Genomic DNA, 17,964 nt, shown 5'->3' on the forward strand with positions numbered 1-17,964 from the left:
GCAGGTTAGGAAGGCGGTGCTGGATTTGATGGATTTGACTGAGACAGGCTGGGGGGAGGGGAAATGAGGAAACTGGTGAAATCCGAGTTCATCCCTTGTGGTTGGAGGGTTCCTAGCCGGAAGATGAGGTGTTCTTCCTCCAACCGTCGTTTTGTTGTGGTCTGGCGATAGAGGTGTCCAAAGACCTGCATATCCTTGGTGGAGTGGTAGGGGGAATTGAAATGTTGAGCTACAGGGTGGTTGGGTTGGTTGGTCCGGGTGTCCCAGAGGTGTTATCTGAAACGCTCCGGAGGTAGCCGGCCTGTCTCCCCAATATAGAGGAGGCATCATCGTGTGCAGAGGATGCAATAGATGATGTGTTTGGAGGTGCGGGTGAATCTGTGGCGGATATGGAAGTGTGCTTTGGGGCCTTGGAGGGAGGTGAGGGGGGAGGGGTGGGCGCGAGTCTTGCACCTCCTGCGGTTGCAGGGGAGGGTGCCGGGAGTGGAGGTTGGGTTGGTGGGGGGTGTGGGTCTGACGAGGGAGTCACGGAGGGAGTGGTCTTTACGGGGTGCTGGTAGGGGAGGGGAGGGAAATATATCCTTGGTGGTGGGGTCCGTTTGGAGGTGGCGGAAATGGAGGCGGATGATGCGCTGTACATGGAGGTTAGTTCCTTGGTGGTGGGTCCATTTCCTAACCTGCAATCTTCATCCCGACCTCTCCGCCCCCGCCCCCGCCTGTCCTATCACCCTCACCTTGACCTCTTTCCACCTATCACATTTCCGACGCCCCTCCCCCAAGTCCCTCCTCCCTATCTTTTATCTTAGCCTGCTGGACCAACTTTCCTCATTCCTGAAGAAGGGCTAATGCCCGAAACGTCGATTCTCCTGTTCCCTAGATGCTGCCTGACCTGCTGCGCTTTTCCAGCAACACATTTCCATCTCTGATCTCCAGCATCTGCAGACCTCACTTTCTCTCTAGAGGATGGCCCACTCAAATCCCATTTTGTCCTTGTATCCCTGAATGCCTATTTCCCTCAAGTACCTGTCCAATTTCCTTTTGAAATCACAGATGGTCTCAGCATCTACCAGGGCCAGGGCCAGAAATCCCAAGCCCTTCCTATGCCCGAGCACAACTGCCTCAGGCCCTCAGGATCCACCCTGTCCTAGATCATAACTCCTCAGAGTCAGAGGCAGAGAGGTCCAGGACCTTGCTGAATAAAAGATCTCCTCACATTTTCCTTATCCAAACGATCATAAAGAGGAAAACTCACTTGAATTAAAGTGATGGGCTCATTGTTGTGAAAAAAAACTTTACAACACATTCAATAGTTAACCTATTGTTGTATTGAGCAAGTAGATTCAATAGCAATCTTCAAAAGAATACAAAATAAATACCTGAAAAGAGAAATTTTCAGGGGTCAGGGTTTGACTAATTAGAGACCTCTTTCAAACAGCTGACAGACACAATTAGACACAGTATGGATTGTTTATACAATCTGTAGGAAGCTGCGATCTGTAGGAAGATGTGAGGAGATCTCTTTATTGCCTACACATACAAGTTTAACATGCTGTGATGGGTTTTGAACACTTGGCATCTGGACCATGATCAGCTACAATCACAAGTGTTCCAAATAACACCATTTGATTCCAACCGATACACTCTTACGCATGGGAATTTAAGTCAGTTAGTAGGTCTGTTTCCATGAGGAGGTTGAACTTTTCAAGATTCCACCTAGAACTTATCTAGGGGAGAAATGCAGGGAAAATGATTCACTCAGACATTGGGTGCATTTAACACACTGTCAGAGGTGGTGGTGGAAGTAGGCACGTCAGCAACATTTAAGGCATATCTTGATAGACTGGTGAATGTAAGGATAAAAAGCACACATGGGTAATAAGTCGCAGATCTAAATAAGGATGAGGAAGCAGTGCAGGCTTGGTGGACAAAACGCCTGTTCCTGTGCTGTATTGTATTGAATTGAAAAAATAAATCTGAGTTCTGGCATTGCTGGTGAACTTGAAACATTCCAGCTTTAATGGAATAATCAACTTTTGTTAAAAATGTTGCCAGTGTTTTAGAATTTATTTTGTCTCTTCTGCATTGTAATCTTAAGAATCTGTATTGTTGTTGGTGGCAGGATTAGTTACTCAGCAATAGTTCCAGGACTCTAATAATGCCCATGATATTTTTATGATCTATTTAAAAAGTCAATCCAGGTAACCATAATACTCACATTACTCCCCCATTGTGTTGGGAGAGAAATGGATCAGTCTTGTACGGCCACTTTATCTTTAGAATGTTACTTTTGTGGCAGTATAGAATTGAAATGTTGCTGACAAAATACACTTTGATGAAGCTTTTGTCTTACATTCATAAACACCATTTGCAAGAATACTAAAATAAAGTGAAAACAACACGCGTAGAGTATGACTGGATAGTGCGGATTACCTGGAGTCCACTTGCCAACTGATGAGGACTGAAGTTAATTGCCAACCTTTAAATTTTAAACAAGCCATTTGCTCAAGGCACTGGCCTGAAATGGACCACAGCATTTATTTTGTGGAGTCGAAACAGGCAGTGTAGACAAACATTGAGAGGCAGCACCCAAGAGGTAATCCTAATCTGGAATTGTCCAGAAAGGGACTAGGAATACAATCCATCATATTTTACAAATAAATCTTACACTTGAATGGGTTAATGGACTAATTCACAGACTCAAAATTATCACAGATCTTTACTGCTAACATTAGATATTCACTCGTGATATTATAAGTAGATTCAATAGTAACTTCAAAAAGGATGTTGAAATTTGTAAAACAGGATAACTTATTCATATTTCCAGATTCAAAATGATGATCTGAATAGCTTTCCTTCAATTGTATAAAATCTGATACTATGACTACTGCAAAACATAATACGTACTTAGCAAATAAACATTCCTACCTTACCATTTAAATAAAAGTAAAACATTCCAAATAGTAAATAAATACATAAACTAAGGTACAAAATCAAATAAACTACTGTAATTATAAAGAGCTTTATTAATTATTGCTGCAGTTGGCAACAGAATTTGTGCAATACAAAAAAATAAAGTAAATGCAAATGAGTGTTATTTCTTTAATTTTGAGAGGAAGGCGACTTGTTGCCATCTCCAATGTGCTATGCAGAGCAGACAAGAGCAGCAAATTATTTCCAATCTAAAGGCTGATCCCAAAAGCCTCAGGCAGTGATTGGTCACATCAACTGACCACCAGTGGTGGAGGAATCACATTCATTCAAATAAAAATAAAAGGGGCAGGAGGTTGTATTTATTATTGGAGATTAAACATATTCCAGCCAAAGTATCATTCCCTACAGTTGAATTAAAGTTGAACATGTTTCAAAATGCAGAGGGTCATCCCATTTTTAACATTACTTGAAGTCTCATCTCATTCTCAACATAAATTTCATTTAAATTTTCATATTTTCATACAAATGTAAATCAGTGAAAAAGGATGAATAGATAATCTATATATTTACATGTTCTAATTAAATTCAGTTGATAACTTTTCTCATTAAAACATGTGCTAAACTATTTAGCATTGCAGTTGACTTTCAAGATGTCTTGCCCCCACGGAGACGCAAGTTGATGTCAATGGTACAATGTTGATCAATGCCGTAGTGTTCCAGCTTGTGGCTATCTTCTAGTGTTCGTGACTGAAAGGTCAGGTAATATTGGCTTGGAGAAATGCGCTCCAGAGTTTGGATCTTATTCTTCAGGCTCAAAACCTTGTCAGTCGGGGACACATTAATTTCCAGGTTACGTCCATTTGGATGCCTTACAAATATCTCCATTGAGTTTGTCACAAGTAGGTGGAGCTTTGCATCAAAAAATATTCCAGAATCCAATAAGGTTGTGCTATCATTCAGAATAGTTTCATTGAACATCAGGCGTTGTTGGTGAACTGGAAAGCCCCAGTTTTTCTGGATTTGATTCTTGATCACTAAGATGTTGGTGTCAATGTTGGCCATCAGGGATAATGAGTCATCATTCAGGCTAATCACAGTGATTTCAAACTGTGCCATTGGCTAAAACAGTTTAAAAAAAAAGAAATTTGATTTTGGGGCTGGAAAGACAAGTGGCTGCGTTTTGTTTTAATACAAATACAACAATAATTATATTTTTCAATTTTACTCCCCAGCTCTCCTGATTCTTGTTGTGATACCTAGAACCAGGTTCTCACATTTGTGTCCAGCATTTTTGCACCAGCAAAGACAGAAGTTTTGTTCAACTATTTCACCAAATCTGATCTTGTACTTATCTGGATGTCCCACACTCAACGCATATGGTTAGTGGAAACCCCAGCTGATTTTTGCATCTATCATATTGACCATCTATTCCCTTCTCCATCCAATACCTCACTAGCTTCCCTTCAAATGTATCTATACCATTTGCTTCAACCATCCCCCATGGCAGGGAGTTCCACATTCTCATCCAGTTATGCTCTTCCTCACAAGAGGTAACATTGGCTTTGAGTTCACTCAATTAAAACCTGTCATTATTTTAATAACCACTATTGCATAAGACCATAAGACATAGGAGTAGAAGTAGACCATTTGGCCCATCGAGTCCACTCCACCACTGCTCTTTTTTTTTTCTTACCAATCCTTTCCTGAAATGTATACAAATATAGTTTTGGCATTATCCTTGTTGATATTTTCTACACCTGTCCTCCACATCCTTCATAACGTGTCCATTCTTTGACTCCATGGCTCCAGGAATAAATCCTTGGTTTGCTTTCTAGCTACTATTGATAATCTGTGGAGCCATCTCTGGTGATTGACGTAATTACAATCCAAGACATCTCTGCTCCTCTACCCCATCCTAACATTCACATTAAAGGTAATAAATGACATCCCTATTATCCCTACCAAAATGTACAGCTTCATGTTTATCAGTGTTGATTTCTGCTAGTCAATGATTTGTTTATTTGTCAAATTTATTAAATCATCCTGTAATTTACTACAGTGCCCCTCAGTATTGACTATACTCCCCAATTTGGTGTCATACACAAATTGTTCATGGAAGAGGAGAAAGTGAGAACTGCAGATGCTGGAGATCAGAGTCGAGAGTGTGTTGCTGGGAAAGCACAGGAGGTCAGGCAGATGCTACCTGACCTGCTGTGCTTTCCCAGAAACACACTCTCAACACAAATTGTTCATATAAATTATGAACAGCAAAAGGTCCGTCACTGTCGTCTGAAGCACGACTTGCCACGTTCTCTAACTCTGCAAAACATCCAGGATATGTTTTCTGGCTTGAAGCCAGCTCACAATCCATTCACCAATTTACCTCAGCTCCATAATTGTTAACCTTAAATCCTGGTCTATTATGGGCACCTTGCCAAAGACCTTTTACAAATCTGGATAAGCTTACTGCATTATCACCATCTTTTCTCTCTACTATCTGCTCCAAAACTGAATACAGTTGGTCATGTAAAATTTCCTCTTTGAAATACATTTAACGGTTCTTTTTTTTATATCTCACTTCTGGATCTTCTACTCATCTCTCCTTTTGTGGGAATTCCATTATTTCGCCTGTCACTGATGTTAATCTGACTGGTCTGTAATTCTGTGGACCTATTCTATTCCATTTCAAAGACAAGAATTGTGTTATCTTTCTGCCAATCCTCTCATAATAAACATTTTTTTCTCAAATCATTAGGAGAAGAGTATTGCCAACTTGTTCCTCGATTGTTTTATCTCTATGGATGCAAACCATCTGAACCTAGACAGAGTCTTTTTTCAATTTAATACAAATCTTTTTTTATCTCAACTGCACTTACTTGATTGCCTATCATTCAATGTCATGTCTACTAGGTCTATCATGGTGCACAGCAAAACAAACTAATGATTTAGTGTTTTTGACATCTCTATGTAGTTATCTTGTACATTATTCTGTTGAACCCTAATTGACCTTATTTCCATTATTCCATTATTTTCATTGATATGCATGTAAAAGACTTTATTATTTATTTCATATTGCTTGAATGAAGTCAAGAGAGCAGGAACTCAAATTTAGCAACCCAATCTACCGAACTTTCAAGCCAAACAGTGACCGGCATGAATAACTTCCTAAAACTATCTACCTGGCCCTCAGATGCTTGGATTCCATAGGCACATTGAGAATGCAGCCATTTCACGGCCTCCTTGACCATCACATGCCATCCAGCAGATGAAGCCACATTATTAGTTGGATCGGCTGGGTCAAGAATTATTGGTCTGCAAAATAAAACCACACCCAATAGTAATGAACCACAGGCCTGAGTTACATTGCAAAGTAACATGTGTAATGGTAATCGCTTTGTGTAGAAAGGATCTAGCAATTTGTGATGACGTAGTAATGCCCCATGAGCTATGATTCGCCATAACATGCAGGAAAATGTGTGTTCCTCTGCCAATAGATCGTAGTTAACCTCCCCAGGTATTTCAAGGACTTTCAAATTATGCGTAATATTGAGGAAATATTCACAGCAGGAAATGAGTGTCGTAACTCAGGCACACACTTGGCTTGAATTATCTCAAAACAAAATTTACCTGGTGGACACAGCTGGGGACTGTGATCTACGAATTCATTTAGCAGTTCACTCAAAAAAAATTATCTTCCTCCTGCCCTACTTCACTCATGAGAAAACTAGCACATTTCTTCTCACTTAGTATATGCTCTGAAATCTCTTGCCAGATTGCTTTGAATCCAACCTCACCTTTATCAGGGACATTATTTGGGCCATGACATGGTTTCATTCTCTGGTGCCCGATACGAACCAAGAGAAAGATCTTTCTGGATAGATAATATAGTCTTTGTAATGTGTAATTATATTAGTTGATACTGTTCTAACATTTTGAATGTTTTAAGTACCCACGATGCTCATGGGAGGGGTTGACACTGACCAGTAATATAATGTGGGGGCTATGAACAGTGGTTTCCAGGAGACTATTGAAAATGGGATTAAAAGGAGTGACGATGTTTATGGAGAGCTCCATGATATGGCACCAACGTGATGTAAAGTTCTGAAGGGTCACAAAAACATTAATCCTTTTCTATCCACAGGTGATGCCAGACCTGCTTTATTTCTGCAGCACTTTCTACTTTTGCTTTGGTTTTAGATCTCCATTATCAGCAGTTTTTTGTTTTATTTTCGTAACTTAAAGCTTTAGTGTTAATGGTTACTAAAAGAAAGGACAGTACACATGAGGTTGAGGACAGGAGTTGGAACAATAGGTGGAGGGTGTAACAGACACAAAGTACAGCAAACAAATGAAGTGATTTTGAAATTTATTAGCAATGGTAAATATTTTAAAACTATAAGAGATTAGTTTGGGAAGGGACTAGAGCAGAGTTGTTATTGGGTTTTAAGGGAACGAGAATGATGATGTGCTTATGAGACTGTAATCCAACGTGAGGGCTCATAGGCACATTTACACAACAGAACCTGTGTATGGGTTACTACTGCCTACTTCACCCATTGTGTTCAAGTAATGTGTAGAGCACATCACTTACTTGATACGTAAAGATGCCAAAGGACTGATATCAAAGGTCAAGTGAATTTGGTCGCTAAAGTGACCTAAAATCAGCTTCTTTTCTTGGGCGTTTCTTAAAGAATTGGAACAGTTCTCAGTGGTTAGGTTGAAAGATATTTGAAGCTTTTACCTGGGGCCACAGAGTTTCTTACATAGAAAGTCTGCAATGACTTGATTGTCGACATTGTAGTAGTTGGTCCAGTAAATACGCAGATTTTGATAGTTGCAGATCAGCTCAAGGACTGTCCGAAAACCTTCAGCAGTGACAAATCTCTCAGTCCCGTTGCCTTGCTCCCAGGCATAGATAGTCAGCAGCTCCACCGCATACTTAGCAGGCAGACGTTGACCAGGAGCCAGCTCAGATTTCCGTGGCTTGACATACTGAATGGTTAATGTACAGACACAACATGGCATTAAGATTATTCATGCCAACTCCCATCTTGTATTTCTGTTTCTGTCTGAGAACCTTAACATTCCTGACGTGGCCTCCATTATTCTTACATCCCCTCCCACGGACATATCTTGTTTGTGTTTTGTTGTCTTTGCTCTCAGCAGGGTGGACACATTTTCACCTTTTCATGCCTTCAGTTATAATTGTTTTTAATCCCTGTTGACAACGACCTGAAGGAGCAGCAGTCCAAAAGCGAGTGCTTCCAAATAAACCTGTTGGACTATAACCTGGTGTTGTGCGATTTTTAATTTTATCCCCCAGTCCAGTATTGGCACCTCCAAGTCATATTTTTAATCTCTGGCAATCTCTCCATCATCACCATTAGCCTTTTGCTCTGGGCACCCTCACTATCTGTTCCACTTTCTCCTCCTCCCCTCTCTGTTCCAGCATAAAAAACACCATTTTCCAATCCTTTTCAGTTCTGAAAATGTCATATTGAAGAAAAACTTGAACCGTTTTTTGCTCCAAACATGTTGTTGGACCTGCTGAGTTTCTCCAGCACTTCCTATCTGCATTGAAAATTTCCTGCCAGGCCTGACTATACTTGACTCAGACCAATGCTGTAATGTCAACATCCACTAAGAAGTTCACAAGATCTGCTCATATTGTCCTCCTTTCCCTTGCATTGGCTGACACACGATCTCTGTTCAGTATTTCCCCATAAATGTAAATCTGAGGAGACAAACTGTCCATGTCAAGGTTAACCAGAAAGCAAGCACTTAGAATTAGATACATAAGACCATTCAGAACTTCAAAATTTTCCATTGTTTGTCCCATGAACAGGTATTTTGAAGTTGAAATGCAATTTCACACAGCAATAAGGGCGTGGAACATATTGCAACACATGGAGGAGTCCCTACCTCTGTTTGAAGTCAGTCATATGGAGAAGCTGCGTGTAGAAGCAAAAGTTCTTAAGGGAACGCTCAATGCCAAACAAGTGCTTAAAAGATGTAAACACGTATTAAGTCCCTCATTATCATATTCAAGTGACAGAATAGTGTTGTGAACAGCTCTATGACATACCTGCAAATTGTCCATGCCCACTATGGCATCTATTTTATATTGTGCATTGTTGGGGGAAATTGATCATTTTTGCCTCCATTTCCCATTCGGCATATGAGCACCAAGTTCCAATTTTCACCTCATTACTCAGCTCAATAATGAACTAACTTACGAAAAAAAATGTATTTTGGACAATTCGATGCAGCCTTTGCTATTGAGAAGATTGATCAAAGTTTGCCATTTGCAAGTTCAAGTAAATTGAGATGGTCACTCTAAGGCACAAGGGAGTGCGAAAGATTCAAGGATGAAACTTCAAGTCATCAATTAAAATATAAAACCATGTTCAAGTATGATGTGGAAATGCCAGAGTTGAACTTGGGAGGACAAGGACAAAAATCAATCATCAGGTTATAGTCCAACCGGTTTATTTGAAATTGCAAGCTTTCAGGGTTCTGCTCCTTCCTCAGGCATGACATGATAGAGAAGTACAAGACAGTATTTAAAAGCAAAAAGTTAACAACTTTAAAACTAGCTGCCCTTGTTGAATGGTTTAGTCAGTTAGGAGGTAGACTGATTAACTCTCACACGTACACACGCTCTCTCACACACATGGACACTCACTCTCACCCACACGCTGAGGGGAGTTATTTCATTCAAGACTATTTGCCAGAGAAAAAAAAAATATACAACCGGATCTCAGCTTAAAACAGACAGATTCGAAGCAGAACCTCACACGTGAAGTGCACTGTCTAACCTGAGATATCATCTGTTGTACACTGTCCCTAGATAATTAAAGGTTTACCAAAGACTTGAAAGGAATCTGGATTTTGCATTTTAATCAGCAATCTACTCTTAACTGATTAAAACATTCAACAAGGGCAGTTAGTTTTAAAGTTGTTACCTTTTTGCTTATAAATACTGTGTCTTATATCTCCCTAACATATGTCTGAGAAAGGAGCAGAACCCCGAAAGCTTGTAATTTCAAATAAACCTGTTGGACTATAATCTGGTGTTGTTTGAGTTTTGACCATGTTCTAATATATGCAGTTTAAAAGGACTGACCGCCATCTCTGAACTGTAACCAATTTGAATATAGTTCCTCCACACAACATGGCATCAGGGAATTTGTTCTTTAAGACACTGGAGAATCAAGACTGGATTCTGAGATGTATTTAACCTAAGCCAAGGGTGTACAGGTGTTGTAATGTCTAAAGTCATTCCAATAACTTAGAATAAAGCCAATTTCCAGCTGTTACTAGCATGGGTACTTCTTTTATACAGCTTCTGACACCAACCTTGTCTTTTATTGTACCTTTAGCAGAGGCTGGTGGAGCTCCCACAGAAACCGCACATATGGACACTCCTTCAAAGATTCTGCCAATCCCCCTCCATACAAACAAGCATTCTAGGCAAGTGTTTGCTGGTTTTCAATAAGGAAGAAGCCCAGATTCATCAGTTACATTTGGCAATGGAATAACTACAGGCAGAGGTCAAGATACAGAGGAAACCATTTTTTTGTGTTACAATCCTCCCATATCTTTCAAGCATTTACTGTTGTTATGAAGATGTGGGTATACTCAGAGTTAAAAGCAGAACTACTGGACACAGCATCAAGTGATCAGAATAAGGCAACAATGTGCCACTTGATCGAACAACCCTAGTAGCTTGTTCCTTGGAGATAAAAACAAATTCAAATTCGGCCAATTTAAATTATACTCCGAAAAATATCAAACTCTAACCCAGTTTGAATTTGATATATTGACAATCTTAAAAGCCAAATGACACAATTTGATGCTTTGGGGTATAAGACCAGGGAAAATTGAACAGTTGGGGAGGAGAACTGACAAGCCCAGCATGTAAAAATAGCTCTTTTATAAAGGCACCTTTTCGATCAGTAACCTGTGATGCAGAAATTCCCAAGAAGAAGAAAAGATGACAGAGGAAGATCCGAATAGAAGAATGAAAGCTGCCTGATAAGTAGCGTGGTTTTTAAAAACTTAATTGGGAGCTTTATCAGACTAATATTATAGAAGGGAAGGTAAAAGATAGATTAGAGGAAGAAATTGTAAATAGTGGTTAGTTAATTATTCTGTTATACCTTAAGAAATAAAGTTTTTAATTTTTACTTTAAATAGATCTTGGCCACTGAAATGTTTTTTTTTTTTTACAGATTACTGCTTGGGATAAATCTTTGCTGTGTTGCTGGTTTTAAATTAAGCAGGAGGATTTAACCCGTGTCATAACACTGTATTCCCCAATCACTCACCTCGTTGTACCAATATTTTAGCAGGCGAATCAAGTCTTTAAGTTTCTCATCACGTTGTTTCACAAATTTCCTCTGAAGCTCAGTAAAACAGGCAGAAAATTCCCCACACGGATCGCCATGTTCACTTACAAATTCCATTAGCTTGAGATGGGCTTCATTTGCATCATATGACCCCTCTGTAAGAAAACAAATCATTTGAGCAACAGAAAGCGTGTAATTTGTGGTCTTCTGATATAAGCAGGGTATATATACTCCATTCCTCAAGGTCAAGTAATCTATTATAAACAGAAAGAATGATATTTTTGTTTAATTGCTTTTATATTTCAGACTTCTCATATCTCCTCATTTCAGAACCATAATAAAGGTCTGCTGGTCATCATGTCCTACCCTACAGCCCTTGTATTAAAAGGGATGATCTTTACCAGATTTTGCCACCTCCAATGCAATGCCATCACCTAAAGCAGTTTTTCTTTCCCTTCTTGAAACTTCCTGAGTGGATCAACATCACCCTAGTCCACTGACCAACCCTCTTTCAACAGCACATTTCTCCAAAAATCTAACATCTCAGCATTTATCTCCTCCTTTCTCACTGTCTAAGGCCACAAACACTTCTAGATTTGGCTGCAATTTATTTAATTCAATCTACTAAGTTTGCAGTCAGTTTTCCTTTAAACTAGAAAGACCAAACACAGAATCAATGACGACTTCAAACATCTAAGTTCAGTTTGCCAGCATAACCCAAACCTGTCATATGACTGGTCAATTAAAAGTCAGAAGTAGACCACACAACCTCTCAAGCTTGCTCTACTGTTCAAGAAGATCATGGCTGACCTGACTACTCTGCAATCTGGTCTATCCCAGATCACTTTCATTCAGGTTTTTAAATCAAGACTTTAATCTACTTCCGCCTTTGGTGAAGAGAGATCCAAAGACTTAAAACCTTTGAGAAAAAAAATGAAATTCTCCTTGTGTGTATTAAGGGGTGACCCCTCATTTTGAAACAATGAATCCTAGTTCATATTCTTGCAGAAGAGGAAGCATCTTTTGCATATTCACTCTGTCAAGATCACTCAGAATTTTGTGTTTCGTTCAAATCACCCAATTATTCTTCAAAACCCCAACAGATACAAGGCGAGCGTGTTCAATCTTTCCTTATCAGACAAACCTACTCCAGGAATGAGTACAATCAACCTCTTAAGTGCTTCCAACATATTTGCATCCTGCCATAAATAAAGCTCCCAACACTTATCCACTTTGGTAGCAAAAATAGGAAGGTGGAACATTCATCTCCATGGCTGTAAACGGAGTTGAGAAGGATGTGCTATAGGACCTGAATATTCTTGCACACCATTTACTGGATGTTAAGCGTGCAGGTGCAGCAGGCGGTAGAGAGACAGTTGGTATATAGGTCTTCAGTGAGAGGATTAGAGTGTATAAGCAGGTGCAATTATACAATGTCTTTGTGAGACTGCACCTGGAATATTACACACAGCTCCTTATCTGAAAAAGGATGTTCTTGCTATATATCGAGTGCAGCAAAGGTTTACCAGTCTGTTTCCTGGGACAGCAGGATTGACGTTTGAGGAGAGGTTAATCAGCAAGGATTACATGCGATAAGTTCACAAGCAGGAGGGAGTGACTTTATAGAAATCTATGAAATTCTGACAATTTGGAACAGGGCAGATGCAGGATGTTCCTAATAGCAAGGGAGTCCAGAATCAGGGATCACAGTCCAAGGGTATTTAGGACTGAGGTGAGAAGAACTTCCTTCACTCATTTGCAGTCTCTCATCATTAAGTACTTTGCTTTTTACTAAGAATGCTTCCTGCCAAAACAGGTTCCATATTTTCCTAAATTACACTCACCGTGACATGTAGGACATGTCGACTTCACCTATCGACATCACTTTGTAACCTCCATATGTCCTCTACACAATTTTCTTATATTTGAATCATCAACACATGCAGCAACTATATCTTTGCTCCCTCCAAGTCATTTATATAAATTTTAAAATGTTGAACCACAGTACTGATTCTGTGACAGGCCACTCATTACATCCTGCCATGCAGGAAACAGCCCATTTTTATCTATGCTGTTTCCTGTTAGCTAGCCAATCTTTTAGCAATGTCAATATATTATTCTACACCATGAGCTTTATTTTCCTCATTCTTCAATCTTAATTTTCTACCTTACAATTGTGATGAAACAATGTGGATAAAAAAAATTATTTTCTTCCTAACTTTGATGAGTAAACATTTATGGAAGAATTAAAAATTAAACTTGAGCTTCAGAATAACACTGACATAAATTCTTACTTAATACATCGAAGGCTGGCAAAACATCAAAATTCACACTCCTCGAATTTTTCTTTGATTTTACTTCAAAACTCAAAGACTTTGGAGGGATGTTGCTGTTCTTTGTGAAACTTATGCTGACATCACTGATTTCATAGGCAATGCTCGATGCACACCGCTCCAGAATGTCCTGAATTTCTTGTAGAATTTCCTGCCTTGTATTTCTTTGCTCCTGGAAACTCTGGAAACAGCTGAGGAAGACAACAAGATCTGCATCCGAACCATTCCTTAAAGCTGTTCCTTTGCCTGAAGACCCTCCCTGCGAAGAAAGAATTAGACAATTATTTACGAATATTCCAATGATTAGTGAATTGACCCATTTCCGGAATTCTGGAAAGTCTTGAAAGGTGATCGAGGCATTGCAGGCTAAAAGTACCATTGTGCTTGGGACAGAATTCATGTTGGCACAGTTTTTGCTGCTATTTCCCTTGATGTTTATTGTCCTCTTCTCTTTTCATGAAGACACCATCACTTGATAAGTCGCAGCATCACAAGAGCTCGACAATTTTAACACTTACATCTGTAATTGACAAGAGTGTTGTTGTCAAGAGCAATACTTTGTCAATTCTTGGCAAAGTTGTTGTACATCAGAAGCAGATTTGAAATTCGACATCTTGATACTGGTCATGGTGACCTTTTTCAATGTAAGCAGGTTTGAATAAGGTTCCAGTCGCTTACTACCATTTTGGTGCGATTTGGTTTCTCCTCCTTTGGTTCAACCAGAGTTAATATGAATACTTGATTGGTTGAAATTTTGAGCTCCGCCCAAACATCAGGGTCAGAGGCAGTTTCAAAACGGCCAGGGTGCCAGTTTCCAAGCAACATTCCCATGAGACAGTTAGACTCATTGAGGGCTTTGTCAACAGAGCTATTATGGGATTGGTGGGACGTGCCTGGCAGTTTCCAGTTTCCTGATGTGACTGAGAAAAGTTCAATTACCTGGAGGTGGGAGCCCAACAACTGACAGCAGGCCCAGTGCTCTATGCAGGACTATGGGTCCTCTCCCCCTCTACATCCTGTGCATGAATGCAACAAAGGCATGAAACACACCTCTACTCTCCCCTCACAACCCACACCCCATCTCCCCTTCCCCACCCACACCAACCAACAAACAACCTCTCCCACTCACCATGCTAACATCCTCACCATGGAACACAACATAGAACAGTACAGTACAGGCCCTTCAGCCCTCGATATTTTGCCGGCCTATTATCCTACTCTAAGATCAGACTAACCTCCATACCCATCATTGTACAATCTTCCATCAGCCTATCCAAGAGTCACTTAAACGTCCCTAATGTATCTGACTCTATTATAACTGCTGGCAGTGCATTCCACGCATCCACTCTGTAAAGAACCTACCTCTGACATCTCCCCATAAACTTTCAATTACCTTAAAATTATGCCTCCTAGTGATAGAAATTTCCACCATGGGAAAAAGTCTTTGGGGCTATCCACTATCTATACCCCTCATCATCCTGTACACCTCTATCAAGTCAACTCTCAGCCTTCTTTGCTCCAATGAGAAAAGCCCTAGGGCCCTCAACCTTTCTTCATAAGATATGCCCTCCATTCCAGGCAGCATCCTGGTAAATCTCCTCTGCACCCTCTCTAAAGCTTCCACATCTTTCCTGTATGAGGCAATCAGAACTGAACACAATATTCCAAGTGTGGTCTAACAAGACTCTACAGAGCTGCTGCATAACCTCGCGGCTCTTAATCTCAAGCTCCTGCTCATGAAAGCCAACACATCATATGGCTTCCTAACAAACCTATCATCTTGGGTGGCAACTTTGGGTGGACACGGACTCCACAAACCCTTGGTTTTTCCATACTGCCAAGGATCCTGCTTTTAACCCTATATTCTGCATTCAAATTCGACCTTTCAAAGTGAATCACTTCACACCTTTCCAGGTTGAACTCCATCTACCACCTTTCAGTCCAGCTCTGCATCCTGTCAATGTGCCATTCCAACTGATGACAGCCCTCCACACAATCCACAACCCCACCAACCTCAATGTCATCAGAAAACTTACTAACCCACCATTTCACTTAATCATCCAAATCATTTATAAAAAATCACAAATAGCATAGGTCCCTGAACCGATCCCTGCATAACACCACTGGTCACTGAGCTCCCAGGCTGAATACTGTATCCAGACAACCAGATTTCCCAGTATCCATGCCACCTTACTTTCCGAATAAGCCTACCTTGGGGAACCTTATCAAACACCTTGCTAAAATCCATGTACACCATATCCACTGCTCTACCTTCATCAACATGTTTTGTCACATCCTCAAAAAAAAAATTCAGCAAGGTTAGTGCGGCACGACCTGCCCCTCACAAAGCCATGGAGTTCTGATTAAATTAAAAAGTCTAGAACTAAATTTGTTAAGACTTTGTTGAGAGGCCATCACCATGCTGATTTGCTCTTTAGTTATTTACCCAGTCTTGAAAGGAAGCTGAAAACAATGATTTAAGAGAAATAGATTTGAAGCTACACATTGAAATCTGTAGAGGCTTTAAAACCAAGCAGGCTTTTTAGGCCAGAAAAAAAGAGTCAGATTTTCCTGGCAATTTGTACCATCTACTTCATTTAAATGCACAGAATTCTCAGGAAATATTGACAATCCCACCTCATCCTATTCATTTAATAGGAAGTCATTGGAGACCCCACGATTTCCCTTTGGAACTCTCACATACATTGGGTTCCTGCAATTTGAAGAGAAGGTAGGACATCACAGAAAACTGGAAAGCTAATATTGAAAAATTCAACCACGTCAAAGAAAACTTCATTCTGAAACATATATAAAGTTCAGAATATTGTAAATAGTCATTTATTGTAAACACTATTTATTCAGCATGCTGTGTTAAAAACAAAATAGGTTAAAGGCTCTGATAAGTTTGACCCCAGGTTGCTTGTTAAAACATTAAGTCCTTAAAAATTCATAGATTGTGTGTACTGCCTTTCTCACTTCAAAAGTTGAATTCACTCAACTCCAAATTTTGTTTAATGAAATCACCCAGTCTCCTCAGTTAGTTCTGTATAAATTCCTTCCTGCTTTCACACAAACTGATGTAACCACAGCTCTGTATAAACCACTCACAAACACCACCTTCAAATATTAACAGAGATGGGAGCCCATCAACCGGTAGACAGCACAGTACAAAGACAGGACGATAGACCCCTCTGTGTCCCTGTGAATGACCAGTGAGCGTAAAAAACCACCCTCCCATGTAATGGTAAACATCTGCCCTGCACTCACTAACATCCTCATAGTGGAGTCCTGATAGATTTCTACTACAATGCTGATTCATCCTCTTTTTACTGAAACGGTGTTCCTCTCAAACTGAATCTTGTGGTTAAGGTTTCAGCTTTGATACCTGCTTATCTTCCTTGCCACTTATTCACACCACCCTACCACCATCACACCTCACCTGCATTTACCTGTTGCCTTCCCAGCTACCTTCCCCTCCGCTCTACCCCCTAACTCCTATTTAGCTCTCAGCACTTAACCCCTCCCCTGCCATTTCTGATGAAGGGTCTATGCCCAAAACGTCAATTCTCCTGCTCCTCCGATGCTGCCTGACCGGCCGAGCTTTCCACCATTCCACGTTTTGACTCTGATCTCCAGCATCTGCAGTCCTCGATTTCTCCCTTTCAGCTTTGATAGGCTGCCCATTGCCCTTCACAGGATAGGGAACCTGTCTACCATGCCAATATAGGGAGACGCTTAATCAAAATCCCAAGAGCCAATATTAACTTGGCCCAACCCCCAACTACTCTTCGTGGAACCAAGTCATGCTTGCTGGAGACTGGACATATGAAGGCACTTTAAAAATGCAAATTATTTCAGATTAGAGGAGCAGATTTACGCTTTACAACAATTTAATTTTGGCTGAAGAACAGCTGAAAGTAATGATTTAAAAGCAGACTGAAAGCAAAAAATCAGAATTGAAATTGCTGGAATAACTCAGATCTGGCAGCATCTATGGAGAGAAAGCAGAGTTAACGTTTCAGGTCCAATGACCCTTCCTTAACTTCAAAGTAAAACTCCCCTTTAGCAGATCTCCATCAAAAACTGCAGAGTCTTTACTTCAGGCAGAATATCCACTTTTTGCTAAGATTTTCCTGGATATATAGAGTCAGAGAGATATACAACATGGAAATCGACCCTTCGGTCCAATCTGTCCATGCTGACCAGACATCCCAACCTAATCTAGTCCCACCTGCCAGCACCTGGGCCATATCCCTCCAAACCCTTTCTATTCATATACCCATCCAAATGCCTCTTAAATGTTGCAATTGTACCAGCCTCCACCACATCCTCTGGCAGCTCATTCCATA

At 40.3% G+C, this 17,964-nt stretch overlaps 1 protein-coding gene across 1 annotated transcript in view; it reads right to left on the minus strand.

Moving 5' to 3' along the window:
• LOC122562402 overlaps nt 1-17,964 on the minus strand; it is a 66,357-nt gene that overhangs the window by 33,969 nt on the left and 14,424 nt on the right. The window contains exons 9-13 of the mRNA XM_043715259.1: nt 13,577-13,874; nt 11,262-11,437; nt 7,673-7,923; nt 6,111-6,243; nt 3,581-4,050 (exon numbers count right to left, since the gene is read on the minus strand). Coding sequence (XP_043571194.1) covers nt 3,581-4,050; nt 6,111-6,243; nt 7,673-7,923; nt 11,262-11,437; nt 13,577-13,874 — 1,328 coding nt within the window. The remainder of the gene's footprint in view (nt 1-3,580; nt 4,051-6,110; nt 6,244-7,672; nt 7,924-11,261; nt 11,438-13,576; nt 13,875-17,964) is intronic.

This window comes from Chiloscyllium plagiosum, chromosome 25 (genome assembly GCF_004010195.1).
Source record: "Chiloscyllium plagiosum isolate BGI_BamShark_2017 chromosome 25, ASM401019v2, whole genome shotgun sequence".
NCBI lineage: Eukaryota > Metazoa > Chordata > Chondrichthyes > Orectolobiformes > Hemiscylliidae > Chiloscyllium > Chiloscyllium plagiosum.